The sequence below is a fragment of the Antechinus flavipes genome, chromosome 6, assembly GCF_016432865.1.
Source record: "Antechinus flavipes isolate AdamAnt ecotype Samford, QLD, Australia chromosome 6, AdamAnt_v2, whole genome shotgun sequence".
In the NCBI taxonomy this organism is placed as follows: domain Eukaryota; kingdom Metazoa; phylum Chordata; class Mammalia; order Dasyuromorphia; family Dasyuridae; genus Antechinus; species Antechinus flavipes.
This window is the reverse complement of record NC_067403.1, coordinates 240,549,421-240,572,416: the sequence shown is the minus strand read 5'-3', so window position 1 is coordinate 240,572,416 and position 22,996 is coordinate 240,549,421. Positions and strand designations below refer to the sequence as shown.

General features: G+C 58.6%; 2 protein-coding genes across 9 annotated transcripts in view; both read left to right on the top strand.

Moving 5' to 3' along the window:
• The window catches only part of AMBRA1 (autophagy and beclin 1 regulator 1), a 175,419-nt gene extending 168,496 nt beyond the window's left edge, over positions 1-6,923 (top strand). For all 7 annotated transcript variants that reach the window (XM_051964139.1, XM_051964138.1, XM_051964135.1 and 4 more), the window contains 3 exons: positions 313-405; positions 2,248-2,441; positions 5,595-6,923. In XM_051964139.1, the coding sequence (XP_051820099.1) occupies positions 313-405; positions 2,248-2,441; positions 5,595-6,022 (715 nt within the window). In that variant the 3' untranslated portion in view covers positions 6,023-6,923. The remainder of the gene's footprint in view (positions 1-312; positions 406-2,247; positions 2,442-5,594) is intronic.
• Positions 6,924-9,712: 2,789 nt separating this feature from the next.
• CHRM4 (cholinergic receptor muscarinic 4) overlaps positions 9,713-22,996 on the top strand; it is a 15,419-nt gene continuing 2,135 nt past the window's right edge. The window contains exons 1-2 of one of the 2 annotated variants that reach the window (XM_051965042.1): positions 9,713-9,983; positions 22,721-22,996. The exon at positions 22,721-22,996 is cut by the window's right edge and continues 2,135 nt beyond it. In XM_051965042.1, coding sequence (XP_051821002.1) covers positions 22,771-22,996 — 226 coding nt within the window. In that variant the 5' untranslated portion in view covers positions 9,713-9,983; positions 22,721-22,770. Of the gene's footprint in view, positions 9,984-19,526; positions 20,277-22,720 lie in introns of those variants that run through there. The other variant, XM_051965044.1, reaches the window with a different exon arrangement.

Genomic DNA, 22,996 nt, shown 5'->3' with positions numbered 1-22,996 from the left:
TCTCTCACTCGTTCCACTACATCATTCTGCCCTTGTGCATCCCTCAGGGGAAGAGGAAACAGGCTAGATCCGGAGCCACAGGGGCTCCCTCTTGTAGCCTTCCCCTCTGGAAGAGCATGTGAGTGAAGGAGAAAACCCAAGACTATATTCTTCCGCCTCCATTTTCTCTCTCCATCCCCAGGAAAGAGAAGAGATGAGTTCTTCCAGGCCCAGGCCCACAAAGCCATGGGGAATGGGTTGGGGAGACCAAGGTCTCATGGTCCCCTCTCTAATGCCTTCAACACCCTCTCCTCCATCACCTCTGCCTTTTAGGGCCTTAAACTCTGGTGTTGAGTACTACTGGGACCAGTTGAATGAGACAGTCTTCACCGTCCATTCCAACAGCAGGAGCAGTGAGCGGCCTGGGTAAGTGTTTGGGGAGGAAGAGGAGAAGCGGCCCGCTAGAACGGTGTCTCTCTCTCTCCCTCTTCCCATCCCTTCCTCCCTTATTCTCTTTCCCTCCCTCTCTTTTTGTGTCTCTCCTTCTCTTTCCTAACATTCTTTTTTTTTTTTTCACTTTTGTTATCCATTTTTTTGTCTTAATAGAGAAATAAAAAGGTAGATGGGAAGAAAGAAGAGAAAGTAAAGATAAAAATAAAGTGAAAAGTGAATAAGTGTGGCCAGCTGTAATGCTGGAGAAACTGAGGCAGGATAGATTAGAGAACAATTTAATAATTTATTTGAAAAGGAGAAATTTACTGGGACCAAATGGATCCCATTTATAAAGATAATTTTCAGCATTCATTTTTGGAAGACTTTTTCTCCTTCCCTCCCTCCCCCCAAAGCAGCAAGCAATCCGATAGAGATTGTACACGTTCGGCCATTTTAATTGTATTTCCATATGAGTCATGTGAAAGAAAGAATAAAGGGGGAAAAATCATGAGCAAGAAAACAATTTTTAAAAGTGAAAATAGTCTGCCTCCGTCTGAGTTGGGTTTCCGTAGCTCGTTCCCAGGTGCGGATGGCATTTTTCTTCCCAAGTCTTTTGGAATGATCTTGGATCATCACAATGGTAAGAAGATCTAAATCGATTCTCGTTGATTGTTCCACCATCTTGCTGTTACTGTATATAATCTCCTGGCTCTGCTCACTTCCCTCAGCATCAGTTCATGTAGGTCTCTGCAGACTTTCTGAAATCAGCTCATCATTTTTTACAGAACTTAACAGTCCCTTACATTCATGTGCCACAGCTTGTTCAGCCATTCCCCAGGTGATGGGCATCCACTCAGTTTCCACTTTCTTGCCACAAAAAGAAGTGCTACAAACATTTTTGCACACGGCGGGGCCTTTCCCTCTTTTATGATTTTTTTGGTGACACAGACCCAGTAGTGAGACTGCTGGATCAAAGCGTATGCAGTATGACAGCCCTTTGGGCATAGTTCCAAAATGCTCTCCCGAATGGCTGAATCTGTTCACAACTCCACCAGCAATGCCTCAGTGTCCCAGTTTTCCCACATCCCCTCCAACATTCATCATTATCTTTCCCTGCCATCTTTGCCAATCTGAGAGGTAGGAGCTGTTTTAATCTGTATTTCTCTAAATCAAGAGTGTTGTAGAGTATTTTTTCATATTTCTATAGACAGCTTTAATTTCTTCAACCTAAATGTCTGTCCATGTGCTTTGCCCATTGGCCCGTTCTCCTCGCATCCTTTATAGTTGTTCTGTCCCTCGCTTCACCTGAGTTCCTGCTCGGTAGAGCATGGAGGTCGCACGCCAAGCTCGATGCTGGCCCGGGAAGTTGGGATGGGGCTTATCTCCCCCCGCCCCCAAGACCGAGGCCTTGTAGCAGCGGGCCCTCAGGGCGACTGGAGAACGGGGGCTGAGGGCGAGAGAGAAAACCTCACATGGCCTAGGCCGAGTTTCCTGTTCGTTCCCCAGGACGGCCTCCGTTCCCCGGAGTTCCTCTGTTCTAATCAGAGCTGGGGCTTTTCGGTCTCGTTATTGAATTATCCGCTTGTCCACCGATAGGCCCCTCGGATGCCGCCTGTGAGTGGAGTGACCCTGGGCTCTCGGGCCCAACTTCTCCCGGGTCCTCTCAGCCTGGAAAGGCCTGGAAGGCAGGCCCAGGTCAGCCTGCGAAGGAGTATAGTCAAAAGGCTGAACTGACCCAGACAGGAGAGCCCTGGCAGAAACCCTCTTGTTTCAGAATGGGGCCTGGGGGGCCGAGGGTCAGGGGAGCCTGACTTGTGTTTGTCTGTGTCTGTCCAGAAGCAGCAGAGCCACGTGGAGGACGGACAGGGACATGGGCTTGATGAATGCCATCGGCCTCCAGCCCCGGCACCCGACCACTTCAGTGACATCTCAGGGCACCCAAACTTTGGCACCTCAGCTGCAAAACGCCGAAACGCAGACGGAAAGGGAGGTACAGGAGCTGGGGGCAGCAGCCTCAGGGTCTGGCGAAGGTACGAGCCGCCCGGGGGGAAGGGGCGGGGGCGCGCAACGGTCGCTGGCGGTCCCAGGCGGTGGGCAGGTAGTGGAGCTGTCCCTCACGGGTCCCCAGTGTGCCGCCCGGGCCCAGGCTCCCCAGCCTGCCTGAGCAGGGCGAGCTCCGGGAGGCTTTCGCAGCCCCCTCAGGGACTCCGTCTGGCCCAGGTACAGCTGGTGTTTCCTGGCAGCCAGACCGAGGCTGTGGCGTCTCTCTGGGAACCATCGCGTCTCGCTCTCCGCGTGGGGAAGTCAGCAAGCCTCTGGGCTTCCGCCCTTCCAGGACGCCCTCCCCTGGCCAGCCCCTTGGGTGGGGGGCCCCGCCAGCCACAGCCCCCGTGCCGGGCCCGGGCCCTCGCAGATGGCGGAGCCCCCGGAGTCTGTGGCCGCCTGCGTTCCTCGGCTGCTCTCTCCCCTGAGCCAGCCCGGACTCCGAACAAGGCACCGAGGAGCTCACGCTGGTCGGGCCCGAGCTCTTGGCTGCGAGAGGCCCCCGGGGGGGGGGGGGCGCGGGGCCCGAGCCGTTGTCGGCAGCGGTTTCGAGCCCGGCTCAGATGCCCCTCCCGGCGTGAGCGCCCGAGGCAGCCGGCCCAGGAGCCAGAGGGGACGTCCGGCCACGTCAAGCCCAGGGCAGTGGGGGCTCCTGCGTCCGAGTCGTGGCTGGTCTGTCCAGCCCCAGTTCCCGGGCTGAGGAGCTGCGGAGCAGCCAGAGGCCGGGCGGGAGTCCGCAGCTGAAACTCCCCGCGGGGTCCGCCAGCGTGACGAGGTGGGGGGCGCCTGGTGGGCCCGGCCCCAGCCGCTGAGCTCCCTCCTTGCCGGCGGCGGAGGGTCTGGTGGCAGCTGCCGTGGCTCTCGCCGTGGGTTCTGTGCTCCGCAAACCCTCTTTTTGACCCACTGAGTCAGGGCCACAAAGAAGGCATGACCACGAACCCCCTCTCACGAGGGCCCCCCCCGGACCCCCAGCTCCCCAGAGCCGCTTCCTCTCCCAGCTGTGAAAGGGGCTCCCCTGCCTCCTGGTCGGGGAGGGGAGGCAGCTCATAATTAATGGGAAGAGAGCTGTGCTTTTGCTAATTGCCTGCCCACCCCCAGTTCTTTCCCATCAGTCAGCGCACAAGGGTTATGAGACCACGTCTAATTTTCTGCTTCTATAAAAATTTGATGGCGGTCTGCGGAGCTCTCTGCAGAGCGGCTGCTGGGCCCAGCACGTTTGCAGAGGGATGCGCAGCTGCCTCTGGAGCTTCGGGCCAGGGCCCCCACTCCTGGTGAACAAGGCGAGAAAGTGGCCGGCTCCCGGGTGCACGGTCCCCATCCCCGTCCCCTGGCCCCGAGGGAAGCCTGAGGCTGCTTCTCCTCCTCCCTCATCCCTCTGCTGCTGCCTCCTGGGCTTTAGGGCCTTCAAGGCCCCGGGTTTGATGGGAAGGGAGCTGAGGGCAGATTGGGCCCAGAAGCCTCCAGATACAGAATATGGCCTGGGGCTGGCTGAGATGTGCCGCGGAGTCGGGGCCGACCCGGAGGCCCAAAGCCTGTGGCTCCCGAAACGCTGGCTCCGGCCCGTTTCCCAGAGAAGCCCGGGGTTCTCTTCCCCGGGTGAGAAGCGCAGTTGGCGTTTGCTGCCCGCAGCCCCGCGACGCGGCAGGGAAAGAGCCCCCGAGGTGACGCCGTCCCCCGGCTCATGAGAAGATGGAGACTGACCTCGTCACGTGCCCTCCGGCCTGGCTCCCGGCCCCAGCGTCAGGGCCTTTAGCTGAGAGCTGCCCGAGCAAGCGGGCCGGGCTTCCTGCTGCCTCTGCCCCGCCACGGCCCCCTCCTGCCCCTGGAAACAGGCCACTGCAAAAGCCGAGAGCTCCCTGGGCACGGAGCCCAGCCCCTTAGTGCCATGGGACTCCTGCCAGCCCGGCTCGTGTCCTGGGACAGCCTGGCCATGGTAGAACTGCAGAAAACGTTCTTGGAAAGCAGCAGATCTCGCCTCCACCGGGGATGGTAGGGCTGGCAGTGGCTGCAGCTAGCTGAGGGACGTCCCCAGGCGGGACCCCCGCCCCGGTACGGGGCTCTGGGAGCTGGCAGTCTCAGGGTGAGCCCTCTGGCTCCTTTTCCGGCCTGACCTGTAAGAGATCTCGCTGGGAAGGCAAACCCTTTAACCAAAGCTGTGCCTTCTGAGGAGGGAGAATTGTTTGGGGCCTGCAAAGTAACGAGGATCAGACCACCCCAAAATCAGGCGATCGCGGCAGACGGAGCGGAGACTTGATGGGGACAGACCAAGGGAGGCCTCGAAACAAAAACCAGTCACCTTAAAACACAGAAAAGCAGGGGACAAGCCCAGGAGCTTGGCTCAGCCCAGTCCCACGTTAGTGAAGGGGAAAGGGAAGCGGAGGCCGAGGTTTGGGCCACCCCTGCTCCGCTGCTCGGTTCACGGGCTGCTGCCCCTCCGGCTCCCGGCCCCACGGGCACTTGGCTTCCCGACAGATCTCCCTGAGAGAAGCGCAAGGCCAGAGCCCCTCATCGCCTCGGCCTGCTGGGCCTGAGGGCCGAAGCCTCCTTGTGACCGACGGGCCAGACGTCCCCCGGCAATGTCCATCCCACCTGTCGGGGGGAAGAGCAGCCCCCTCAGAATTCACGGCTCGCCAAACTGAAGGCGTCCCTGCAGGAAACGGCAGCGCTTGGTACAGGACTCGGTCCCAAGCAAAGCCAGAGCAGGGCTCAGACCGAGCCCTACGGGGTCCCAGAGCAGGCTCTGCTCCCTGGACAGGGGGCTTCTCTGTAAGACGAGGCTTTGGCTGGCGCCGTGTCGGGCTCCTGGGGGTCGCGGGGCTTGTCGGGTGGGGCTATGAGCAGGTATTGAGCCGTCCAGGACAGCCCTGAAGAGGAGGGCGGCGGGGTGGCGAGAGCCCAGGGCAGCGACAAGAGCCCGGGCGGCGCTTCCTGTGGCCAAGCCGGGGTTTCCCCTCTGTGAGACCGCCGAGTCGGACTCGGGTGCTCCGTCGAGACTTTGGTCTCCTGGAGATTCTATCGGTGCTAGGGACGTCAGCCTTGGTTCTGCTGCGCGGGGACGGGGACGGGGAGGGGGAGGCTGCTGCGCGGGGACAGAGACCCCTGGCCCCGTCTTTGCTAACCCCCCGCTTTGTGCCTTTCAGGTGAGGGTCCGGAGTACGGGCCGGGAGGGGAAGACGCGCTCACCAGGATCCAGAGGCTGATGGCCGAGGGGGGCATGACGGCGGTGGTGCAGCGGGAGCAGAGCACCACCATGGCCTCCATGGGAGGCTTCGGCAACAACATCATCGTCAGCCACCGCATCCACAGGAGCTCCCAGACGGGCTCGGAGCCGGCCCCCGACAGCGCGGCTCCCCAGCCCTCCACCTCGCGGGGGCCGGCCCCCGAGCCTCAGGGCCGCAGCCTCCCGGAGCTGGAGCCTCTGGCGGAGCGGGGCCTGAGCCTGCGGACGGGCCCGGCCAGGCCGGCCTCCCCGAGCACTGTGGGACCAATCTCGTACAGCGACCTAACCAACAACAACCCTCTTGCCGACAGCGCCGGGTGCCCCAGTGGAGAGCCGAGGGACAGGTAGAAGGAGCTGGGCCCGCCGCTGCCGCCCTCACGCTGCCGAGCAGAGACCCGACCTCGCAGCCCGCCAGGAGCCGTGCCCGCCGAGAAGCTGCTGGCCACAGGGGGCCCAGGCGGGTGCCGGGAAGGTCGCCGTCGTGGGCCCGCACGGCGCTCCGAGCCCCGGATGGGCGCAGGGGGCTCTCGCCACAGCCCTCGAAAGGCCACGTCTTCCAGCTCTGGGGAGAGCCCGCGCAGAGGATGGCCGTGAGCCCCCGGCCGGCCGCCGCGGGGAGGAGGGTCCCGGCCCCTCCGGGTCCTCTCCCGTCCCCGCGCCTCTTCACGTTCATCCCTTGGCTTTCTTACCCAGAGGCTCCAAGCCGGGCCCTGGGCTGAGCACTGGGACTGACTTAACCGGTGGGGGGACGATCCTGTGGTGATGGAGGGGTCAGTTCACTTGCCTCCTGGGGATTTTCCCCCCAGGGCAAAGGAAGTGATCCGGGTTAGTGGGCGGGAGCTCACTCAGGGAGCTTGGGCGGAGGAGGGGCGGGTCGCAGGACAGCCTCCCTCTGGGTGGGTTCCCCGAGATCCTCCCCCAGCGCCCAGCGGAGCAGGGGCTTCATGTGTCAGTATTAGGACCCTGGGCATCTGCCCGGCGCGGGCTGGGCAAGGGCTGCAGCTCCGGGTCAGAGGGTGAGGTATCGGTCTGTCCTGTCAGGTGTTGCATGTGAAATCTTGAACTGTACATGTAGTTTCTAGTGGAGAAATCAAGGCTCTGATGATTTTGTTTTTAGTATAAAGAAATGTGATTTCCTTTCTGTTTGTAACTCATCATAGAGACATTTTGGTGGGAGGAGAGGGGACTAGTCCGACTGCTAACAAGGGAAACACCAAAGATCAATGTCATTAAAATGATGGCTACCCTTCGCTGCCTCTCTGTGCTTCTGCGCGCTTTGGGCCCTTCCCTAGATCCACCCTCGGGGTCCTCCCAGCGGGACACCCCGTGACCCTGGTCGGGGGTTCCAAGGCATCCGGCCGCCCGCCCTCTGCTCCTCCCCTCTGTCAAATGATTGAATTGGGAAGATGTCACCAAGCCCAGGAAGGGCAAACAGTTTTGTGCCTGGGATGAGCCAGGGAGAGGAGGAGGGACCTGGGAACAGTGATAGAGCCCCCGGGTACGGCGTCGGCTCGATCCCCTTCAGGGGCTCCCCGACTCCCTCTGCGAGCCAGGCAGCCCGTGTCTGAGGGACCCACTGGGGCTTCCTGCCCCCGCCCTAAAAGTGTCAAGGAAATAACGGGGGTGAAAGCACAGTCAGTAGCACAGACCTGTGCCCTTCCATGAGGGGACAGTGCATTAGCCTGGGTCCCTCCTCCAAGGACCTTGAGGTGGGGGGGAGGCCGTGCTCTCCTGCTGCCACCCCTGTGCCCACCATCGTGCCCACAAGGAGCTTAGGGTCTAGCCAAGCAGACAAAATGCAGAAATCGGGGGATATTTGTAGAACGCTAACAGGGCAGGGACCCCGAGTTCTGTGGTCCCGAGGAAAGGCTTTGTGGGAGCCGTGGAGCCTTCCACAAGGAAATGGGCGTCCCACCCGTCCAGGGACCAGTGGGTAGGGAAGGAAAAAGTGTTCCCCGCCTCGCCTTTCAGTCATCCAGTCTCTCAGCCACTCAGAGAATGACACCCCCCTCTCCCCCAAGTCCCTGATGAAGCTGGAACAGTACTGGCTGCAGGAGGCTGGGTCCAGGAGCAGCCTTTCCAAAAAGTGGCCACCATTGGGTGCCGACCTCCACCCTGGCTGAATGGGGCTCCCACCTCCCAGACCCTCGGCCTCCCTCTTGAGGGAGGAGCGGCTGGTGCTCCTGGGCTGGAGAGATGGGAGCAAACGGCGGGGAAGCTTCTCCCGCCTGTCAGATTCTGGGGATGGTGGTAGGGGGTGGGGGGGATAAGGAGTGAGGACCCAGCTCTAGCTCCTCGAGACCCCGACAAGCAGGACTTCTGCCTGCTCTGGAGTTCAGCACGCTCACTCCCTCCCCCTGGTCTTAAAAACCTCAACACTGGAGAGCCTTCTTTGGAGCGGAACTTTTTCTCTCCCTTCCCCCCCTCCCCCCCTTTGACTAGAGGCAGAGTAAGATCTGGGTAATTCACAAAGGGGGGGCGGGTTATCTGGGCCTAAGGCAGGGAGAGAGTTGCCCCAGGGGATGAATGCTGTGGTTTGAAGTTCGGGGGGCCCACCACACTGGGTGCTTGCTTATTGGCAGTCCTGCAGCTTGTGGCAGGGCTCCTGGGGGCAACGTTGGCAGGGCAGTGCCCGGGCCGCTGCCAGAGCAATGTCCAAGGACGAGGTGTCGCTTGGCCCGGCTGGCCTCACCCCGGGGACTTTTCCAGGAACCCCTGAAATGCTGTGGCTTCTCAGGCCCCATCCCACGAGCCTCTGGAAAGCAGACCCCGCTTTTCCCATTACCTTGGGGTGTGCCGGGGAAGTCCCTGCCCCTGCGCCCCCCCCCAACACTTCGCTGTCCAGTGCCCTGGAGCCCGGCTGGATAGGGGAAGGGCCTGGCAGGGTGGACGTGGACCCCCTAGGACGGAGGCTGGCCCGGTTTAGGCTGCTGTGCCCTCGGAAGGACGCCGTTTAGGCCACCCCGGAGAGCCCATTCCAGGCTTCTCTATGAGGCTGGGAGTGGGGATGCACTCGCCGGCCAAGGGCAGGAATCCAGGAAGGATCTGAACCTGACCTTCCCCTTGTGCTCCTGGGGCCACTGGCCAAGGCGGCGGGGGCAGGCTGGGCGGGGGGAGGGGGGTGCTGGGCTCCGAGGTGCAGAATTCGGAGGCTTTAGATGTCCTCGCAGCCGCTCCGAGCCAGGGCTCGTTAGGGCCCCCCGGGCTTCCCGCTGCGGGCCCCCCACACCTCCCCCCGACGGGACGCTCGGCACCCAGCGGCTGGACTCCGTCCATCCCCAGCCGCACCCACTGACCCCCACCCGTTACCCACAGGATCGGTTTCTCTTTCCCGGGTGGGGAGCGCTCGTTTCGAGGTCCCAGCGCTAACCCCGAGGGCCGGACCTGGCGAGAGGGGTCTGCGCCCAGCCCAGGCCAGACTTCCGCGTCACGGAAAGGAATGGGCGTGTGAAGGAGGGGAGGGGGCCCAGGCGCTCCTAGTTCTCCTCCAGCTTTGACCTCTCCCCCTTCCTCCCACGAGCTGCCTTGCCCAGGAGCCAGGTCCCCGAAGTTCTCGGGATAATGTCCCAGCCGCACGGCGGCGATTCCTAGCGACACATTTCGGGGCGATCCCGGACAGGGGTCTCGGCCTGAGCCCGGAGATGAAGTCGGGCTTTGGGGACAGGAACCTCGAGACCCTTCCCGGGGACTGTGTCACTACGACAACGAGGACCCACCCCCCAGCGCACGCGCTGGGATCTCTAGCAGGACCGCGCCCCGCGCCCCACGTCCTGCTGTAGTCCCGGGAGCCTCCCCGGGCCGGTTCCCACAGGTACCCCCAGCCCCGGCTCGGCCCGGCTCCCGCAGGCACCCCCGACCCGACACGGAGAGCGCGCGGAGGGGAGCGCGCGGCGCGGAGGGACGGACAGAGGGAGGGAGGGAGGCGCAACGAGGGAGGCGAGTGGGGCCGCAGCCGTGGGGCTGCCCCGCGGTGATTGGCTGCCTCCCCGTGACATCACGAGGATCGGGAAAAGTGCGAGGGTGAGAGAGAGTCGGAGCCACAGCCGCCGGGAGCCGCGGAGCGAGCAGGGGCCGTCCCCTCCGCACCCCGGACCGCGGCCGGCACCGCCGCTAAACCCCGACCGGCTCCGCCCCGGCCCGGTCTCCGCGGCGCCCACCTGGCCCGAGACCGGCTGCCCGGACCGGCCCGACGGTCCTCTCCTGACCCCTGGCCGCTCCCCGCCCGCCCCGTCCATCCCCTCCGCCCTGTCCGTCCAGGCCGGCCGCCGAAGAAGCCTCGGGCCAGCCCGGAGCAGCGCAGCACTACAGGGTAAGTGCGGCCGGAGGGGCGCGGGGCTGGACCAGCAGCCCGCCGCGAGGATGGTCCCTGGGAGGGTGACTGGAGCCCTGCAGGGGCGCCCTCGGGTCTGGGGGGGATCGGGAACCAGAGGCCCCCAGAGAGAGGAGGAACCCTTCGGGTCGCAGGGCAGGGCTGGAGGGGCGTCGGGGAGCGCACAGCCTAGCAGCGGCCCCGGACAGGTGGGCACCCGCCTCCCAACTTCCCCTGTGCTTGGAGCTCCGAAGTGGCCCTGGGGCCTCCGACTCCGGGCCCTGGGCCTTGGGGGGACAGAGGGGGCTTCCAGTTTCCGCCGTTCCGCCACAACCTCTGGCAACGCCATTCCTGTTCCTACCCAGGAGAACCTCCCTCCTGGTTCAGGATCCCCAAGCGCAGCGAGTCCACCCAGGAGCCTTTTCTCCCCCAGTGTGCACCCCACTCAAGCAAACCCCGAGACAGAGCCGCCCTCCCCGAGCTGCGGCCTCGTGGGTGTCCGTGAGCTCCCCGTCCCCCCCTCCCCCCCATTCCGTCCTCTGGGCTTTTTATGTGCCCTATAACCTGGGCCGCACCCTCGGGACTCCACCTTCCCTTCTCCAGTTCTCCTCAAAGACCCCCGCCCCAAGCCATGTCTGAAGGGACATTTCCAACCGCCTCAGGGCTTCCCGAAATCCACAGTCCTGGGGAGGGAGAGAGCTCGTGGGGCCTGGACCCTCCGGACAAAACCGGGGGACCCATGCGCCTACAATCCCCGGGAGAACCCAGTCACCAAAAGCGGGTTCATGGCGTCATCAGCATGGCTAACCTCGCGGCAGTGGTTGCCGAGCTGGGTGGCAACGCTGCGCCCCCAGACGGCTGGGGGCTGAGCTCCCCTGGCTCTGTCTGGGGACGGGATCCCCAGCTCGCTACCTGCTGCTGGGGACGGCCAGCACCTGTCATGGAGGAGCTCAGAGCTCTGTCCAGGTTAGGCAGGGGCTGGGAAGCGGCCCCTCACCCACCCAGCCAGGAGCCTGTCGGAGGAACTTCATTTGCCAGTGCTCGTCCCTGGGGGCCTGGGCACAGGAGCAGGGAGGGCCCCAGAACCCATTCTGGAGGTCATCTTCTGCCAGCATCTCCCCATGCTCCCGGCAGCCCCTCTCGGGCAACATCTGGCTGCAGCTGCAGCGGCATCTTGGCCCTGGACACGGCCCTGACCTTGGGGGACCTAGAACTCTTCCTGCAGCCAATCTCCCCCAATGCCCCAATGGCCTCTGTGACTCAGTGGTCGGTAGGGCTCAGCCGCTGCTCCCTATTCCTGCTCTCCAGCTTCAGGCCCCTATTAGGGGCCAGGGACTCTTGGCAGCTTTCCCTGGTCCTGAAGGGAGAATGGCCCCAGCCGCAGCCCCTTCCCCAGGTTGTTGCCTCTTCTCCCCTATATCTCTGGCTCTTACACGGTGGCAACTTTTAAGTGACAGATTCCATGTCCTGATGGATGGGGAAGGCCTGAGCTCAGCCATACTGGGGGAGGGGGGGGGAAGGGGGAGAGAAAAGGAGTATCTTACAGAGCAGGAGCTGCCCTGGGGCCCCTCTTAAAAGCTGTCTTTTGGCCCAAGGGGAGAAGGAAGCTGGACTAGAATCTTGCCCCCTCTCCATCCCCATGTAGCAGGACGGGCTAGGAGCCAAGCTGCAGCCCGGGCTGGGGAGAGGTGGGAAGGGCCGCCCAGCCTGGTTGCAGCCGGTCTCTGCTCCTTCCCCTGCGAACTCCGCGGAGCTCTCGCATCTCCGGACTCCCCTGGCTATTCCACTGAAAAGGGCCCTGGGATTGGGAGCTGAAAAGTCCTGCTGGGGAGAGAGAAGCAGTCGGGGGATAGAAAAGGGGGGGGGGAGAGGGAATAGAGAAGCGCAGGGCGGGGGGAATAGAGAAGCACTGAGGGGAGATAGAGAAGGCTGAGGGGAATAGAGAAGCATTGGGGGGTAGAGAAGGGGGAATAGAGAAGCATTGGGGGGTAGAGAAGCGCAGGGAGGGGAGGATAGAGAAGCACTGGGGGGTAGAGAAGGGGGAATAGAGAAGCATTGGGGGGTAGAGAAGCGCAGGGAGGGGAGGATAGAGAAGCAGGGGAGGGTAGAGAAGGGGGAATAGAGAAGCATTGGGGGGTAGAGAAGCGCAGGGAGGGGAGGATAGAGAAGCATTGGGGGGTAGAGAAGCACCTCTTTGTTTTCTCATGTTTTCATTGGCCATCCTCCCCCCCCCCCAGCCTGCCATTTCGAGCCCCCAGCCCGTACCGGTCTACGCCTCCTGGCCGCGTGCCGGGCCCCATAAGGCCATTTAGAGGCGTGCACGGGGTCCATCCGCACCCGCACACACTCACTATGTGAATGTGGGAGAGGCCCCAGACAAAAAAGGCGCTGCTGATGGCCATCGGCTTCCTCCCTTCTGCTCGCCCCCCCGCCCCCTCCCTGATCACCCCCACCTCCGCCCTCGGCCCCCCGGGGCTTGGAAGGGCAACCTGCTACCAGCGGCCCTCCCAGCTTTCTCCCTTTGTCGGGCCAGCACCCCGCGCGCGGCTGGGAACCCCCAAGCCCCGTCTGGGGAGCCACCTTCGGCACCCCCCTCCCTAGCGAGCACGAGTCTCTCGACCGAAACTTCCAAAGGGAGACAAAGCCCTTCCCCTGCTCCTGTCTCCGCCCCCGCCCCTCTGCCCTGTCCCCCACCATTTCTCTTCCCCTCTCCAAAGCTCGGGCCCCTCCGAAGGTACAGTGCGGCCGAGCCCCTGCTAGGGCCGACAGCACCATCTAGTGGCGACCGCGGTCTCTGCCGCCTCCCGCTCTGCCCGTTTGAGGCGGCCGGCGGCTTGTGGGCCGGGCCCAGGGGAGGGGGCACTGCCGCAGCAGGGGCCGCTCTTCTCCCGGCGGCGCGCGCCCCAGCCCCGCCCCCCGCGGGAGCCCCCCCGCCTCCCGGCCGGCGCCCGCTCCTCCCCCGAACTGCTGCCAAGGCTCAAAGGGGAGAAAGGGCTCAGGGTCCCGGCTCCTCCCAAGCACCTGCCTCCGCCCAGCCCGGGGGGCCGTCCCCTTGAGTCCAGGACCTTGGCCAGGGCCCGGCCTCTCTCTCACACACACACACACACACACACACAACCTGGCAGCCTCCGGGAGAAAGCTCCAAGGGGAGGCAGGGGAAGCCTGCTGGGTGTGGGCTCCCCCAGCCTGATTTCTCACCTGGACTTGGCTTCCACCTGGGCCTCAGTTTCCCCACTTACAGCAGCAGGTCCCGTTTACTGTTTTCTGGGTCGGACCCGCACTCGCTAAACCCTTGGGGGCACAGGGAGAGGCAGGGGGGCGGCTGGCCTCTGGCAGTCAGTGGGGAAAGCCTCAGAGCAGCTGCTGCTGCCCTGCAAGGCCGGAACCCTTGGGCCACAAGGCAGAGCGTCCCCCAAGGTTCCTCAGAGCAGGGAGAGCAGAGCCTCGCGCTGCCTTAGGAGGGCAGGGAATGTCCCGGGGCAAGCGGGAATAGAGCCAGCTCCAAGTCGGGAGGCTTGGGTTCAAATCCTGGCTCTGGATGGCTTTCGTTATGTCTCCTCCTCCTCCCCATTCTCTGTGCCTTGTTTTCCTCATTTGTAAGGCAAAGGGGCTGGCATTTCCACGATGCAGGGAGGTTGGCAAGGAATTGTTTTTCCTGGAGGGATTTTTCTTGATGTAGAGCGGAAGTTCCCTCCGCCGAGGCAGAGGAGCAGCTGGTCTTCAGTTGGGACTCTAGGAGCTGGGCCAGGGAGAAATGGAAATGACTTGTTCCAGAGCCAGACCGGATTAAAAACGAGATTCGAACTCGGGTCTTCCCAGCCCCCTCTGCACTTCCCCTGCTGTCTTCTGTAAGGAACATATACGGATCCATCATCTGAGCTCAAAACAGGCCCGTGAGGTCAGTCCTAGGGCTGGAAGACTCCCATTTTCTGAACGAGGAAACTGAGCCACATCTAGCCAGGGAGGGCATCTGGGGCCAAGGCTGGCACTCCTGCCCCCTCCTCTCCAACTCCCCTCGCCTTTGATTCTGGCTGTTGCTCCAGAATCAGGGGGATTCCTTGTCATAGGGGGGGGAGAGGAATAGAGACCTTTGGGGGAGAGGGTCAGGAGGCTCCCTGCCAGCAGAGCCTAGGGTAAAGCAGTTAGGGGTGGAGGATGGCGCTGAGCTCAACGACGAGGTCCAGAGTTTAAGCAGAACGTGGTCAGGTTTGGCACCAGGCTTCAGGTCCGGAAGCCAGTGTGAGTCATTTCTCAGCCGTACTCCTAAAATCTTAAAACCTGAAGGGTCAGAGCTGAGAGAGACCTTAGAACTTAGAAAGTCAGACCTGGGAGGGAGCTTAGAACCTAGAAGATCAGAGCTGGGAGGGACCTCAGAACTTGGAATGTCAGAGCTGAGAGAGACCTCAGAATATAGAAAGTCAGAAGTAGGAAGGACCTTGGAACTTAGAAGATCAGAGCTGGGAGGGACCTTAGAGCCCCGAATGTCAGAGCTGGGAGGGACCTTGGAAGATGAAATGTCAGAGTCTGGAGGGACCTCAGAACTTAGAAAGTCAAAACTGGAAGGGCCCTTAGAATTTAAAATGTCAGAGTATGTGTGGGGGAAATCTTAGAACCTAGAAAGTCAGAATTGGGAGGGACCTTAGAATCTAGATCAGGGCTGAAAGGAACCTTAAAACCTAGAAGTTCAGAGCTGAGGAAGGGAGTCTTAGAATCTAGAATTATCGGAGCCAGAAGGGATATTAGAATCTAGAAAATCAGAGCTGGTAGGAACCTTGGAATATGAGATGTCAGAGTTAGAAGGGATCTCAGAACTTAGAAAGTCAGAACTGGGAAAGACTTTAGATCCTAGAAGATCAGGGCTGAAAGGCGCCTCAGAACCTGGAATGTCAGAGCTGGGAGAGACCTTAGAACCTAGATTAGAATTGGTGGGAACCTTAAAATCTAGAGTGTCACAGCTTGGGGGGAATCTTAGAACCTAGAAAAAGAGTTGGAAGGGACCTTAGAACCTGGAATGTCAGAGCTTTGAGAGACCTCAAAATGCAGAAAGTCAGAAATAGGAGGGACTTTAGAACTTAAAATGTCAGGACTGGGAAAAACCTTAAAACTTAGAAAATCAGAGTTGGGAGGGACCTTGGAATATGGAATGTCAAAACTAGGAGGGACCTTAGAATCTAGAGTGTCAGTGTTGGTGGTGGGGGGGAAATCTTAGAACCTAGAAGATCAGAACTGGGAAACACCTTAGAACCCAGAAGATCAGAGCTGGGAGGGAACTTAGAACCTAGAAGATAAGAGCTGGAAGGGACCTCAAAACCTAGAATGTTAGAACTGAGAGAAATCTTAGAACCTAAAATGTCAGAGCTGGGGGAAGGAATCTTAGAACCTAGGAAGTCAGAACTAGGTAGGACCTTGAGTCTAATATGTCAGACCTGGGATGTGTGTGAATCTTAGAACCTTCAAGGTCACGACTGGTAGGCATCTCAGAACCTGGAATGTTAGAGCTGAGAGAGACTTCAGAAGGTAGAAAGTCAGACCTAGGAGGGATCTTAGTATCTAGAAGATCAGAGCTTGAAGGGACCTTAAAACATAGAATGTCAGATCCAGAAGGGATCTTAGAACCTAGAGGATCAGAGCTGGGAGGGACATTACAACTTAGAATGTCAAAGACAGAAGGGATCTTAGAACTTAGAAGATCAGAGCAGGTAGGGATTGAAATGTCAGAGCTGAGAGAGACCTCAGAATGTAGAAAGTCAGAAGTAGGGACCTAGAATGTCAGATCTGGGAGAAAGCTTAGAACTTAAAATGTCACAGCTGGAGGTGGGAATCTTAGAATCTAGATGCCAGAGCCAGAAAGGTTTTTGGAACCTAGAAAATTGGAACTGATAGGGACTTTGTAATATGGAATGTCAGAGTTGAGAGACTTCAGAACCTAGAAAGTAGAACTGGAAGGGACCTTAGAATGTAGAATATCAGAATGAGGGGGGGGCAGGAGAATCTTAGAACCTAGAAGGTCAGAACTGGGAAGTACCTCAGAACCTAGAAAGTCAGAACTTAGAGGAACCTTAGAACTTAGAAAATCATAGAGAGGGATCTTAGAACCCAAAAGATCAGAATTGGGAGTGACCTTATATTTTAAAAGATCAGAGCTGGAAAGAACCTCAGAACCTGGAATATCAGAGCTGTGGGAGAGAACTTTAGAGCTGGGAGAGACCTTAAAACCTAGAAAATCTGAGCTGGGAAGAAACTTGAAATATGGCATGTCAAAGTTAGGAGGGACCTCAGAACTTAGAAAGTCAGAACTGAAAGAGACCTTAGATCCTATAATGTTAGAGCTGAGTGGAACCTTAAAACCTAGAATGTCGGAACTGAGGAGGTAGCATTAGAAACCAGAATATCAGAGCTGGAAGAGATCTTAGAACCTAGAAAATCAGAGATGGGAGGGATCTTGGAATATGGAATGTTAGAGTTAGGAGGGACCTCAAAACCTAGAAAGTCAGAACTGGGAAGGACCTTAGAACCTAGAAAGTCAGAACTGGGAGAGACCTCAAAACCTAGAAATTCAGAACTGAGAGGGATCTCAGAACCTGGAATATCAGAGTTTGTGGGGGTGGAGGTGGAGAGGGAAAATCTTAAAACCTAGAAGGCCAAAACTGAAGTTTAGAACCTAAAGCATCAGATCTTGGAGGCACTTTAGAACCTAGAAGCCCAGGTGGGGAGGAACCTCAAAACCTAGAAAGTAAGAACTTGGAAGCTCCTACAAACCTAGAATGTCACAGTTGAGTGGAAACTTAAAGATCAAAATTAAAAAGGACCTTACAACCTAGAATGTCAGATGGGGGGGGGGACACTTTGGAATCTAGAATATCAAATATGAGGAGAACCTTAGAACCTAAAGTGTCAGAACCAGGGAGAACCTTAGAACCTGGAATGTCAGAACTTGGAGGGACCTCAGAATCTGAAATGTGAGCTGAGGAATTCTGAAATCTCATCTAAGCCAACATGCATTTTCCAGATGATGGAAATTCCCTTAGATGGGAAGGTAGGAATAGCAGGATCACCCACTATGCCCGGATGAGGGGCACCTTTAACCCTAAGCACCTTTCATGAGACCCAGAAGAGTGGGGGATCAGCCCAGGCCCGGGCAGGCAAAGGGAAGCTGGTTCTTGGCTCCTCCATCACCTTCTCTGCCCTGAAGCTCCTTGGTGACCCTTGGCCTGAACAAGAGCAGCTCTGCTCCATGGGAATAGATGCCCAGTGAGGAAGAGAAGCACGATGGGAAGGTCCGAGTGGGCTCTGAGCAGTGACAGGAAGCCGAGGGCTTAAAAGCTAAGAAGAGGCGACTTGGACCACGCTGAACTTGCAGAGCCTCCCAGGAAGACCTCCCGGCTCTCGTCCTCCTGGATCCTCCTCCGGAATTTCGGCCTCTGCTCCTCGGTTCGGGCTTCTCTGCTGCTCCCGGCCATTCTTCAGGATAGAGTCGGGCCCTGACATTTGAGATTCCCGGGATAAGGAATGCCCCCACGGGCCCCGCACACAGCCTTGCCTTGAGCCCGTGTCCATGGTGCTGAAGCTGAGGAAGGGCTTCCCCGCTAGGAGTGGCAAGGACAGCCCCCCTCCCCCGCATCTGGAACACACCGGGACCAACCTCCCCGTGGTGGGAGGGAGCGAGCCCTTCGGCACAAAGCTCTGCCCTCCCCGTCTCTCAGAAGTTCCATGAACAAGAGCCTGAGAGCATAAAACATGCGCAGGACTTTAGAACGTCGGCGCTGGGAGGAACCTGGAGGGAGCACGGGATATCCCGGCGGGGAGAGGCCGCACAGCTGGGAGGAGCCTTGGGATCTGGAGGATCCGGCGGGAAATGCGGAGAACCCATGGGGTGGGGGCGGGGCGGGGAGGCCCCTCGGAACCTACAAGATGAAGGCTGGGAGGGTCCTCAGCGGGGCCCGAGTAGAACCGGGAGATCCCCGAGCTCCTCACCTGAGGGACGAGGCTCGGGGACACAGGCGGGGCCCGCCCTCGGTCAGCCTGCGAGCGCGTGGCGAGGCCTAGAACCCGGACTTCCCTCCCTGCGCCTGTCGGGGGGCTTGTGGGAAGGCTCTGCCCGAGGAGGCTGGGAGCCGGGTCCCCCGTGAGCGTCAGTAGCGGCCGCTTCGGGGACGTTTCCAGGCGGAAAGAGCTGGTGCTTCAGCTGCGGGGGGAGTGTGTGAACGTGAGGGGGGAGGGGGAGGCTGGTGTGTGTTTGGGAGTGTGTGAGTGTGAGCATGGTGTGGCTGTGGACTTGTGAGTGTGTGGTGAGTGTGTGTGTATATATATAGATGTGTATGTAGTATTTGTGAGGACGGGAGTCGGGTCCATCTGTGCACACGTGTGTGTATTTTCTTGTGCGTGTGTGACTGCCCGCGCGGCGGGGGGCGCGGGCCGGGGGGCGGGCGCACGCGTGGGCGTGGGCCCGGCGCGGGCCTGCGTGCCGCCGCACACGTGAGGCGGGAGCGGACTCACCCCGAGCTGCCGGGGCCGCCGTGGGAGGGAGCGGGGGGAGGGCGCGATGTTAGGAAAAGGAAACCTGCGTGTGATTTTCACATCGGAGTGGGCGCTGTAAACACGCCCGCGGCAGGAGGGGCGGGGGAGGGGCTGTCAGCAGCTCCGGGGAGCCCGTGACCCCCCGGCGGGCGCCCAGATGGCTCAGGGAGGAGCTGCGGGGAGAGCCCGGTCTGGGATTCTCAAGCTTTGCCTCGGCGGGCGGTCTGGCTTCTGGTCTGCCACTCGAGGCCCTGCCCGAGGCCGGGGGCCGGACTTTGCCGTGAGTCACTCATCTCTGGCCCGGCCTGGGGATGACCGGAGGCCTTAATCCTTCTCATCCAACTAGCCGCCCATTTTACAGAGGAGGCCACTGAGGCTTGGCGTGGGGGAGGGACTTTCTTAAAGAGAAACTGCACGTTTGCCATGCTGTGGGTTCCAGTAGTCGGGCGACTTCGGGCAGCGTTTCATTTCTCGGAGCCTCAGTCTCTTCACCCGTAAAATGGAAATTTGGGACACAGGCCCCCCGCGGTCTCCCCCGGCCGGATCCCCGAAGGCTTCCCGGCCCAGACTGCCCCGCGTCACGCCCGCTCGCGGGGGCGGGGGCCCGGGCGCTCCCCCTGTACCAGCTTGGAGAGGGGTCAGCTCCCCGCGGGAGGCCAGCGTCGCCACGGCCCGACTCTCCCCGGAGGTCCCCCCCCCCCCCGGGCGTCCTGTGGGTACCCGACACCCGAGTGCCCCCCCCCAGTGTCCCCCTGCCTCTGGTCGTCGTGGCTGACGCGTCCCTTTTCCTAACGGGGTCCCCGCCCTCCCACAGCCCCCCCCGCGAGCGCCCCCCGCGTGCCTCTGGCTCGGGTCTCCCTCCAGGGGCCCCGCCCCCCTCCCGGTCGGCCTTACACGTCGCCCCCCCGCGGACACCGCGCAGACTTCTGGGCCGGTGGGGGGGCAGCTGGAAGGAACGGGGAGAGCGCCCGTCCGTGCTTGTTACCGCGAGCTCCTCCTCCTCCTTAGAAGGGAAGCTTTTTGAGAGCGGGCACTCCTGCTTTTGTCCTTATTTGTGCAGAGCTTAGCCCAATGTCCAGCATACAGTAAGTGCTTAATAAGTGCTTGCTGTCTGACTGAAAGAGTTGAATGAAAATGAAAAAAAGCATTTATTCAAAGCACCTGCCGTGCCTGGGAGTCCAGAGCGACGCCTTCTGGGACCACCCAGTAGAGAGAGACGCCATAGGTCGGGGATGGATTGGAGTCACACGAAGGGGCCTGGCAGTGGAGCCCGGGGAGCTCCCCTAGTCTCGCCTTTCCGGAAGGATGCCTTGAGGAAGTGGGGAGTTGGGAGGTTCCTTCCATCTCTGCCCGCTGATGACTCTGAACCGGCTCTTTTATCCTCCCTGTCCTCCAGCCGGGGACCCCTCCAGTCAAGGGGACCTCCAGCAGGAGGAGACCAGGGGCTGACATGTCCTACAAAGGTGAGAGGGGGAAGGGAGCTGGCCAACCGGGAGCCACGGCCGAGTCCCTTCGTTCTGGATAAAGGGCCTGTCTCTGGCCCATGGCGGTCATGGCATCGGGGGGTTATGGCATCTGGGGAGACAGCTTAGAGACAACTTAGTGACAGACGGAAAAAGCAAAGCTGGCTTTGGATCCGAGGCAGAGGCTCATCGGCAAATCTCTCATCCCATTGTTGTCTCTTCCCCGGTTCTGAGCTACAGGCCCATTTTGTTGATCCGAGGCTCCTTATCTCTAAAATGGAGCTACTGAGAGCTGCTACATCACTGGGTTGTTGTAAGTCTCCAATAAAATCACTTCTGTAAAGTTTTGTTTAAGTATAGCTGTTAGGATTCACCACCATCATCATCACCATCACCATCACCATAACCATCACCATCACTATCACCTTCATCACCATTACCATCACCATCATATCTATCACCATCACTATGACCTTCATCACCATCACTATCACCTTCATCACCATCACCATCATCATATCTATCACCATCACTATCACCTTCATCACCATCACCATCACCATCATCATCATATCTATCACCACCATCATCACCATCACCATCACCATCACCATCACCATCATCATCACTATCACCTTCATCACCATCACCATCATCATCACTATCACCTTCATCACCATCACCATCAGTATCACCATCATCACCATCACCATCACCATCACCATCATCATCATCACCATAACCATCACCATCACTATCACCACCATCACCATCACCATCACCATAACCATCACCATCACTATCACCTTCATCACCATCACCATCACCATCACTATCACCTTCATCACCATCACCATCACCATCACCACCATCACCATCATCATCACTATCACCTTCATCACTATCATCACCATCACCATCACCATCACCATCACTATCACCTTCATCACCATCACTATCACCTTCATCACTATCATCACAATCACATCACCATCACCATCACCATCACCATCACTATCACCATCACCTTCATCACCATCACCATCACCATCACTATCACCTTCATCACCATCACCATCACCATCACTATCACCTTCATCACTATCATCACAATCACATCATCATCACCATCACCATCACCATCACTATCACCATCACCTTCATCACCATCACCATCACCATCACTATCACCTTCATCACCATCACTATCACCTTCATCACTATCATCACAATCACATCACCATCACCATCACCATCATCACCATCACCATCACCATCACCATCACCATCACTATCACCTTCATCACTATCATCACAATCACATCATCATCACCATCACCATCACCATCACTATCACCATCACCTTCATCACCATCACCATCACCATCACTATCACCTTCATCACCATCACCATCACCATCACTATCACCTTCATCACCATCACCATCACCATCACCATCACCATCACTATCACCTTCATCATCACCATCACCATCACCATCACCATCACTATCACCACCATCACCATCACCATAACCATCACCATCACCATAACCATCACCATCACTATCACCTTCATCACCATCACCATCACCATCACTATCACCTTCATCACCATCACCATCACCATCACCACCATCACCATCATCATCACTATCACCTTCATCACTATCATCACCATCACCATCACCATCACTATCACCTTCATCACCATCACTATCACCTTCATCACTATCATCACAATCACATCACCATCACCATCACCATCACCATCACTATCACCATCACCTTCATCACCATCACCATCACCATCACTATCACCTTCATCACCATCACCATCACCATCACTATCACCTTCATCACTATCATCACAATCACATCATCATCACCATCACCATCACCATCACTATCACCATCACCTTCATCACCATCACCATCACCATCACTATCACCTTCATCACCATCACTATCACCTTCATCACTATCATCACAATCACATCACCATCACCATCACCATCACCATCACCATCACCATCACCATCACCATCACTATCACCTTCATCACTATCATCACAATCACATCATCATCACCATCACCATCACCATCACTATCACCATCACCATCACTATCACCACCATCACCATCACCATCACTATCACCTTCATCACCATCACCATCACCATCACTATCACCTTCATCACCATCACCATCACCATCACCATCACCATCACTATCACCTTCATCACCATCACCATCACCTTCATCACTATCATCACAATCACATCATCATCACTATCACCATCACCACCATTACCATACCAGTGGTTCTCCAAGTATGATCTAGAGAATCCTGGGGATTTTTGAAACCCTTTTAGAAGGTCTGCAAATTCAAAAATAGTTTTTATTTCCAGTATGGTAAATGTCTATAAATATAACCCAGATAAACAACAACGCTTTGGAGAGATCCTCAATCATTTTTAATAGGGTAAAGATACTGAAAACAAAAGTTTGAGAACCACTGACCATGACCATCACCTTCATCACCATCACCATTATTGGTTTTTTTTAACCTAGATTGGTAGTGTTCTCACCACAACTCCCTAGATACGGATAAGATCAGGAATGATGCCCGAGCTCCGATTATTGCCGAGAACGCCTACAGGTGTCGGGGTGGCCGAGGGGCCGGATGGGGCTGGGGGGGTCCTGCTGCCCCCCTCCCCTCTTGCCCTCCCAACCCCCTTTCTCTGTCTCCTCAGGCTCTTGACCGCCCTCCGGCGCCCCCTCCCGGCCCGGCCCTTGCTCTAAGATGGCCAACTTCACCCCTGTCAACAGCAGCTACGGCAACCAGTCGGACCAGTCGGTGCAGGCCATGCCGGCGGCCCCCAACCGCTACGAGACGGTGGAGATGGTGTTCATCGCCACGGTGACCGGCTCGCTGAGCCTGGTGACGGTCGTGGGCAACATTCTGGTCATGCTCTCCATCAAGGTCAACCGGCAGCTGCAGACGGTCAACAACTACTTCCTGTTCAGCC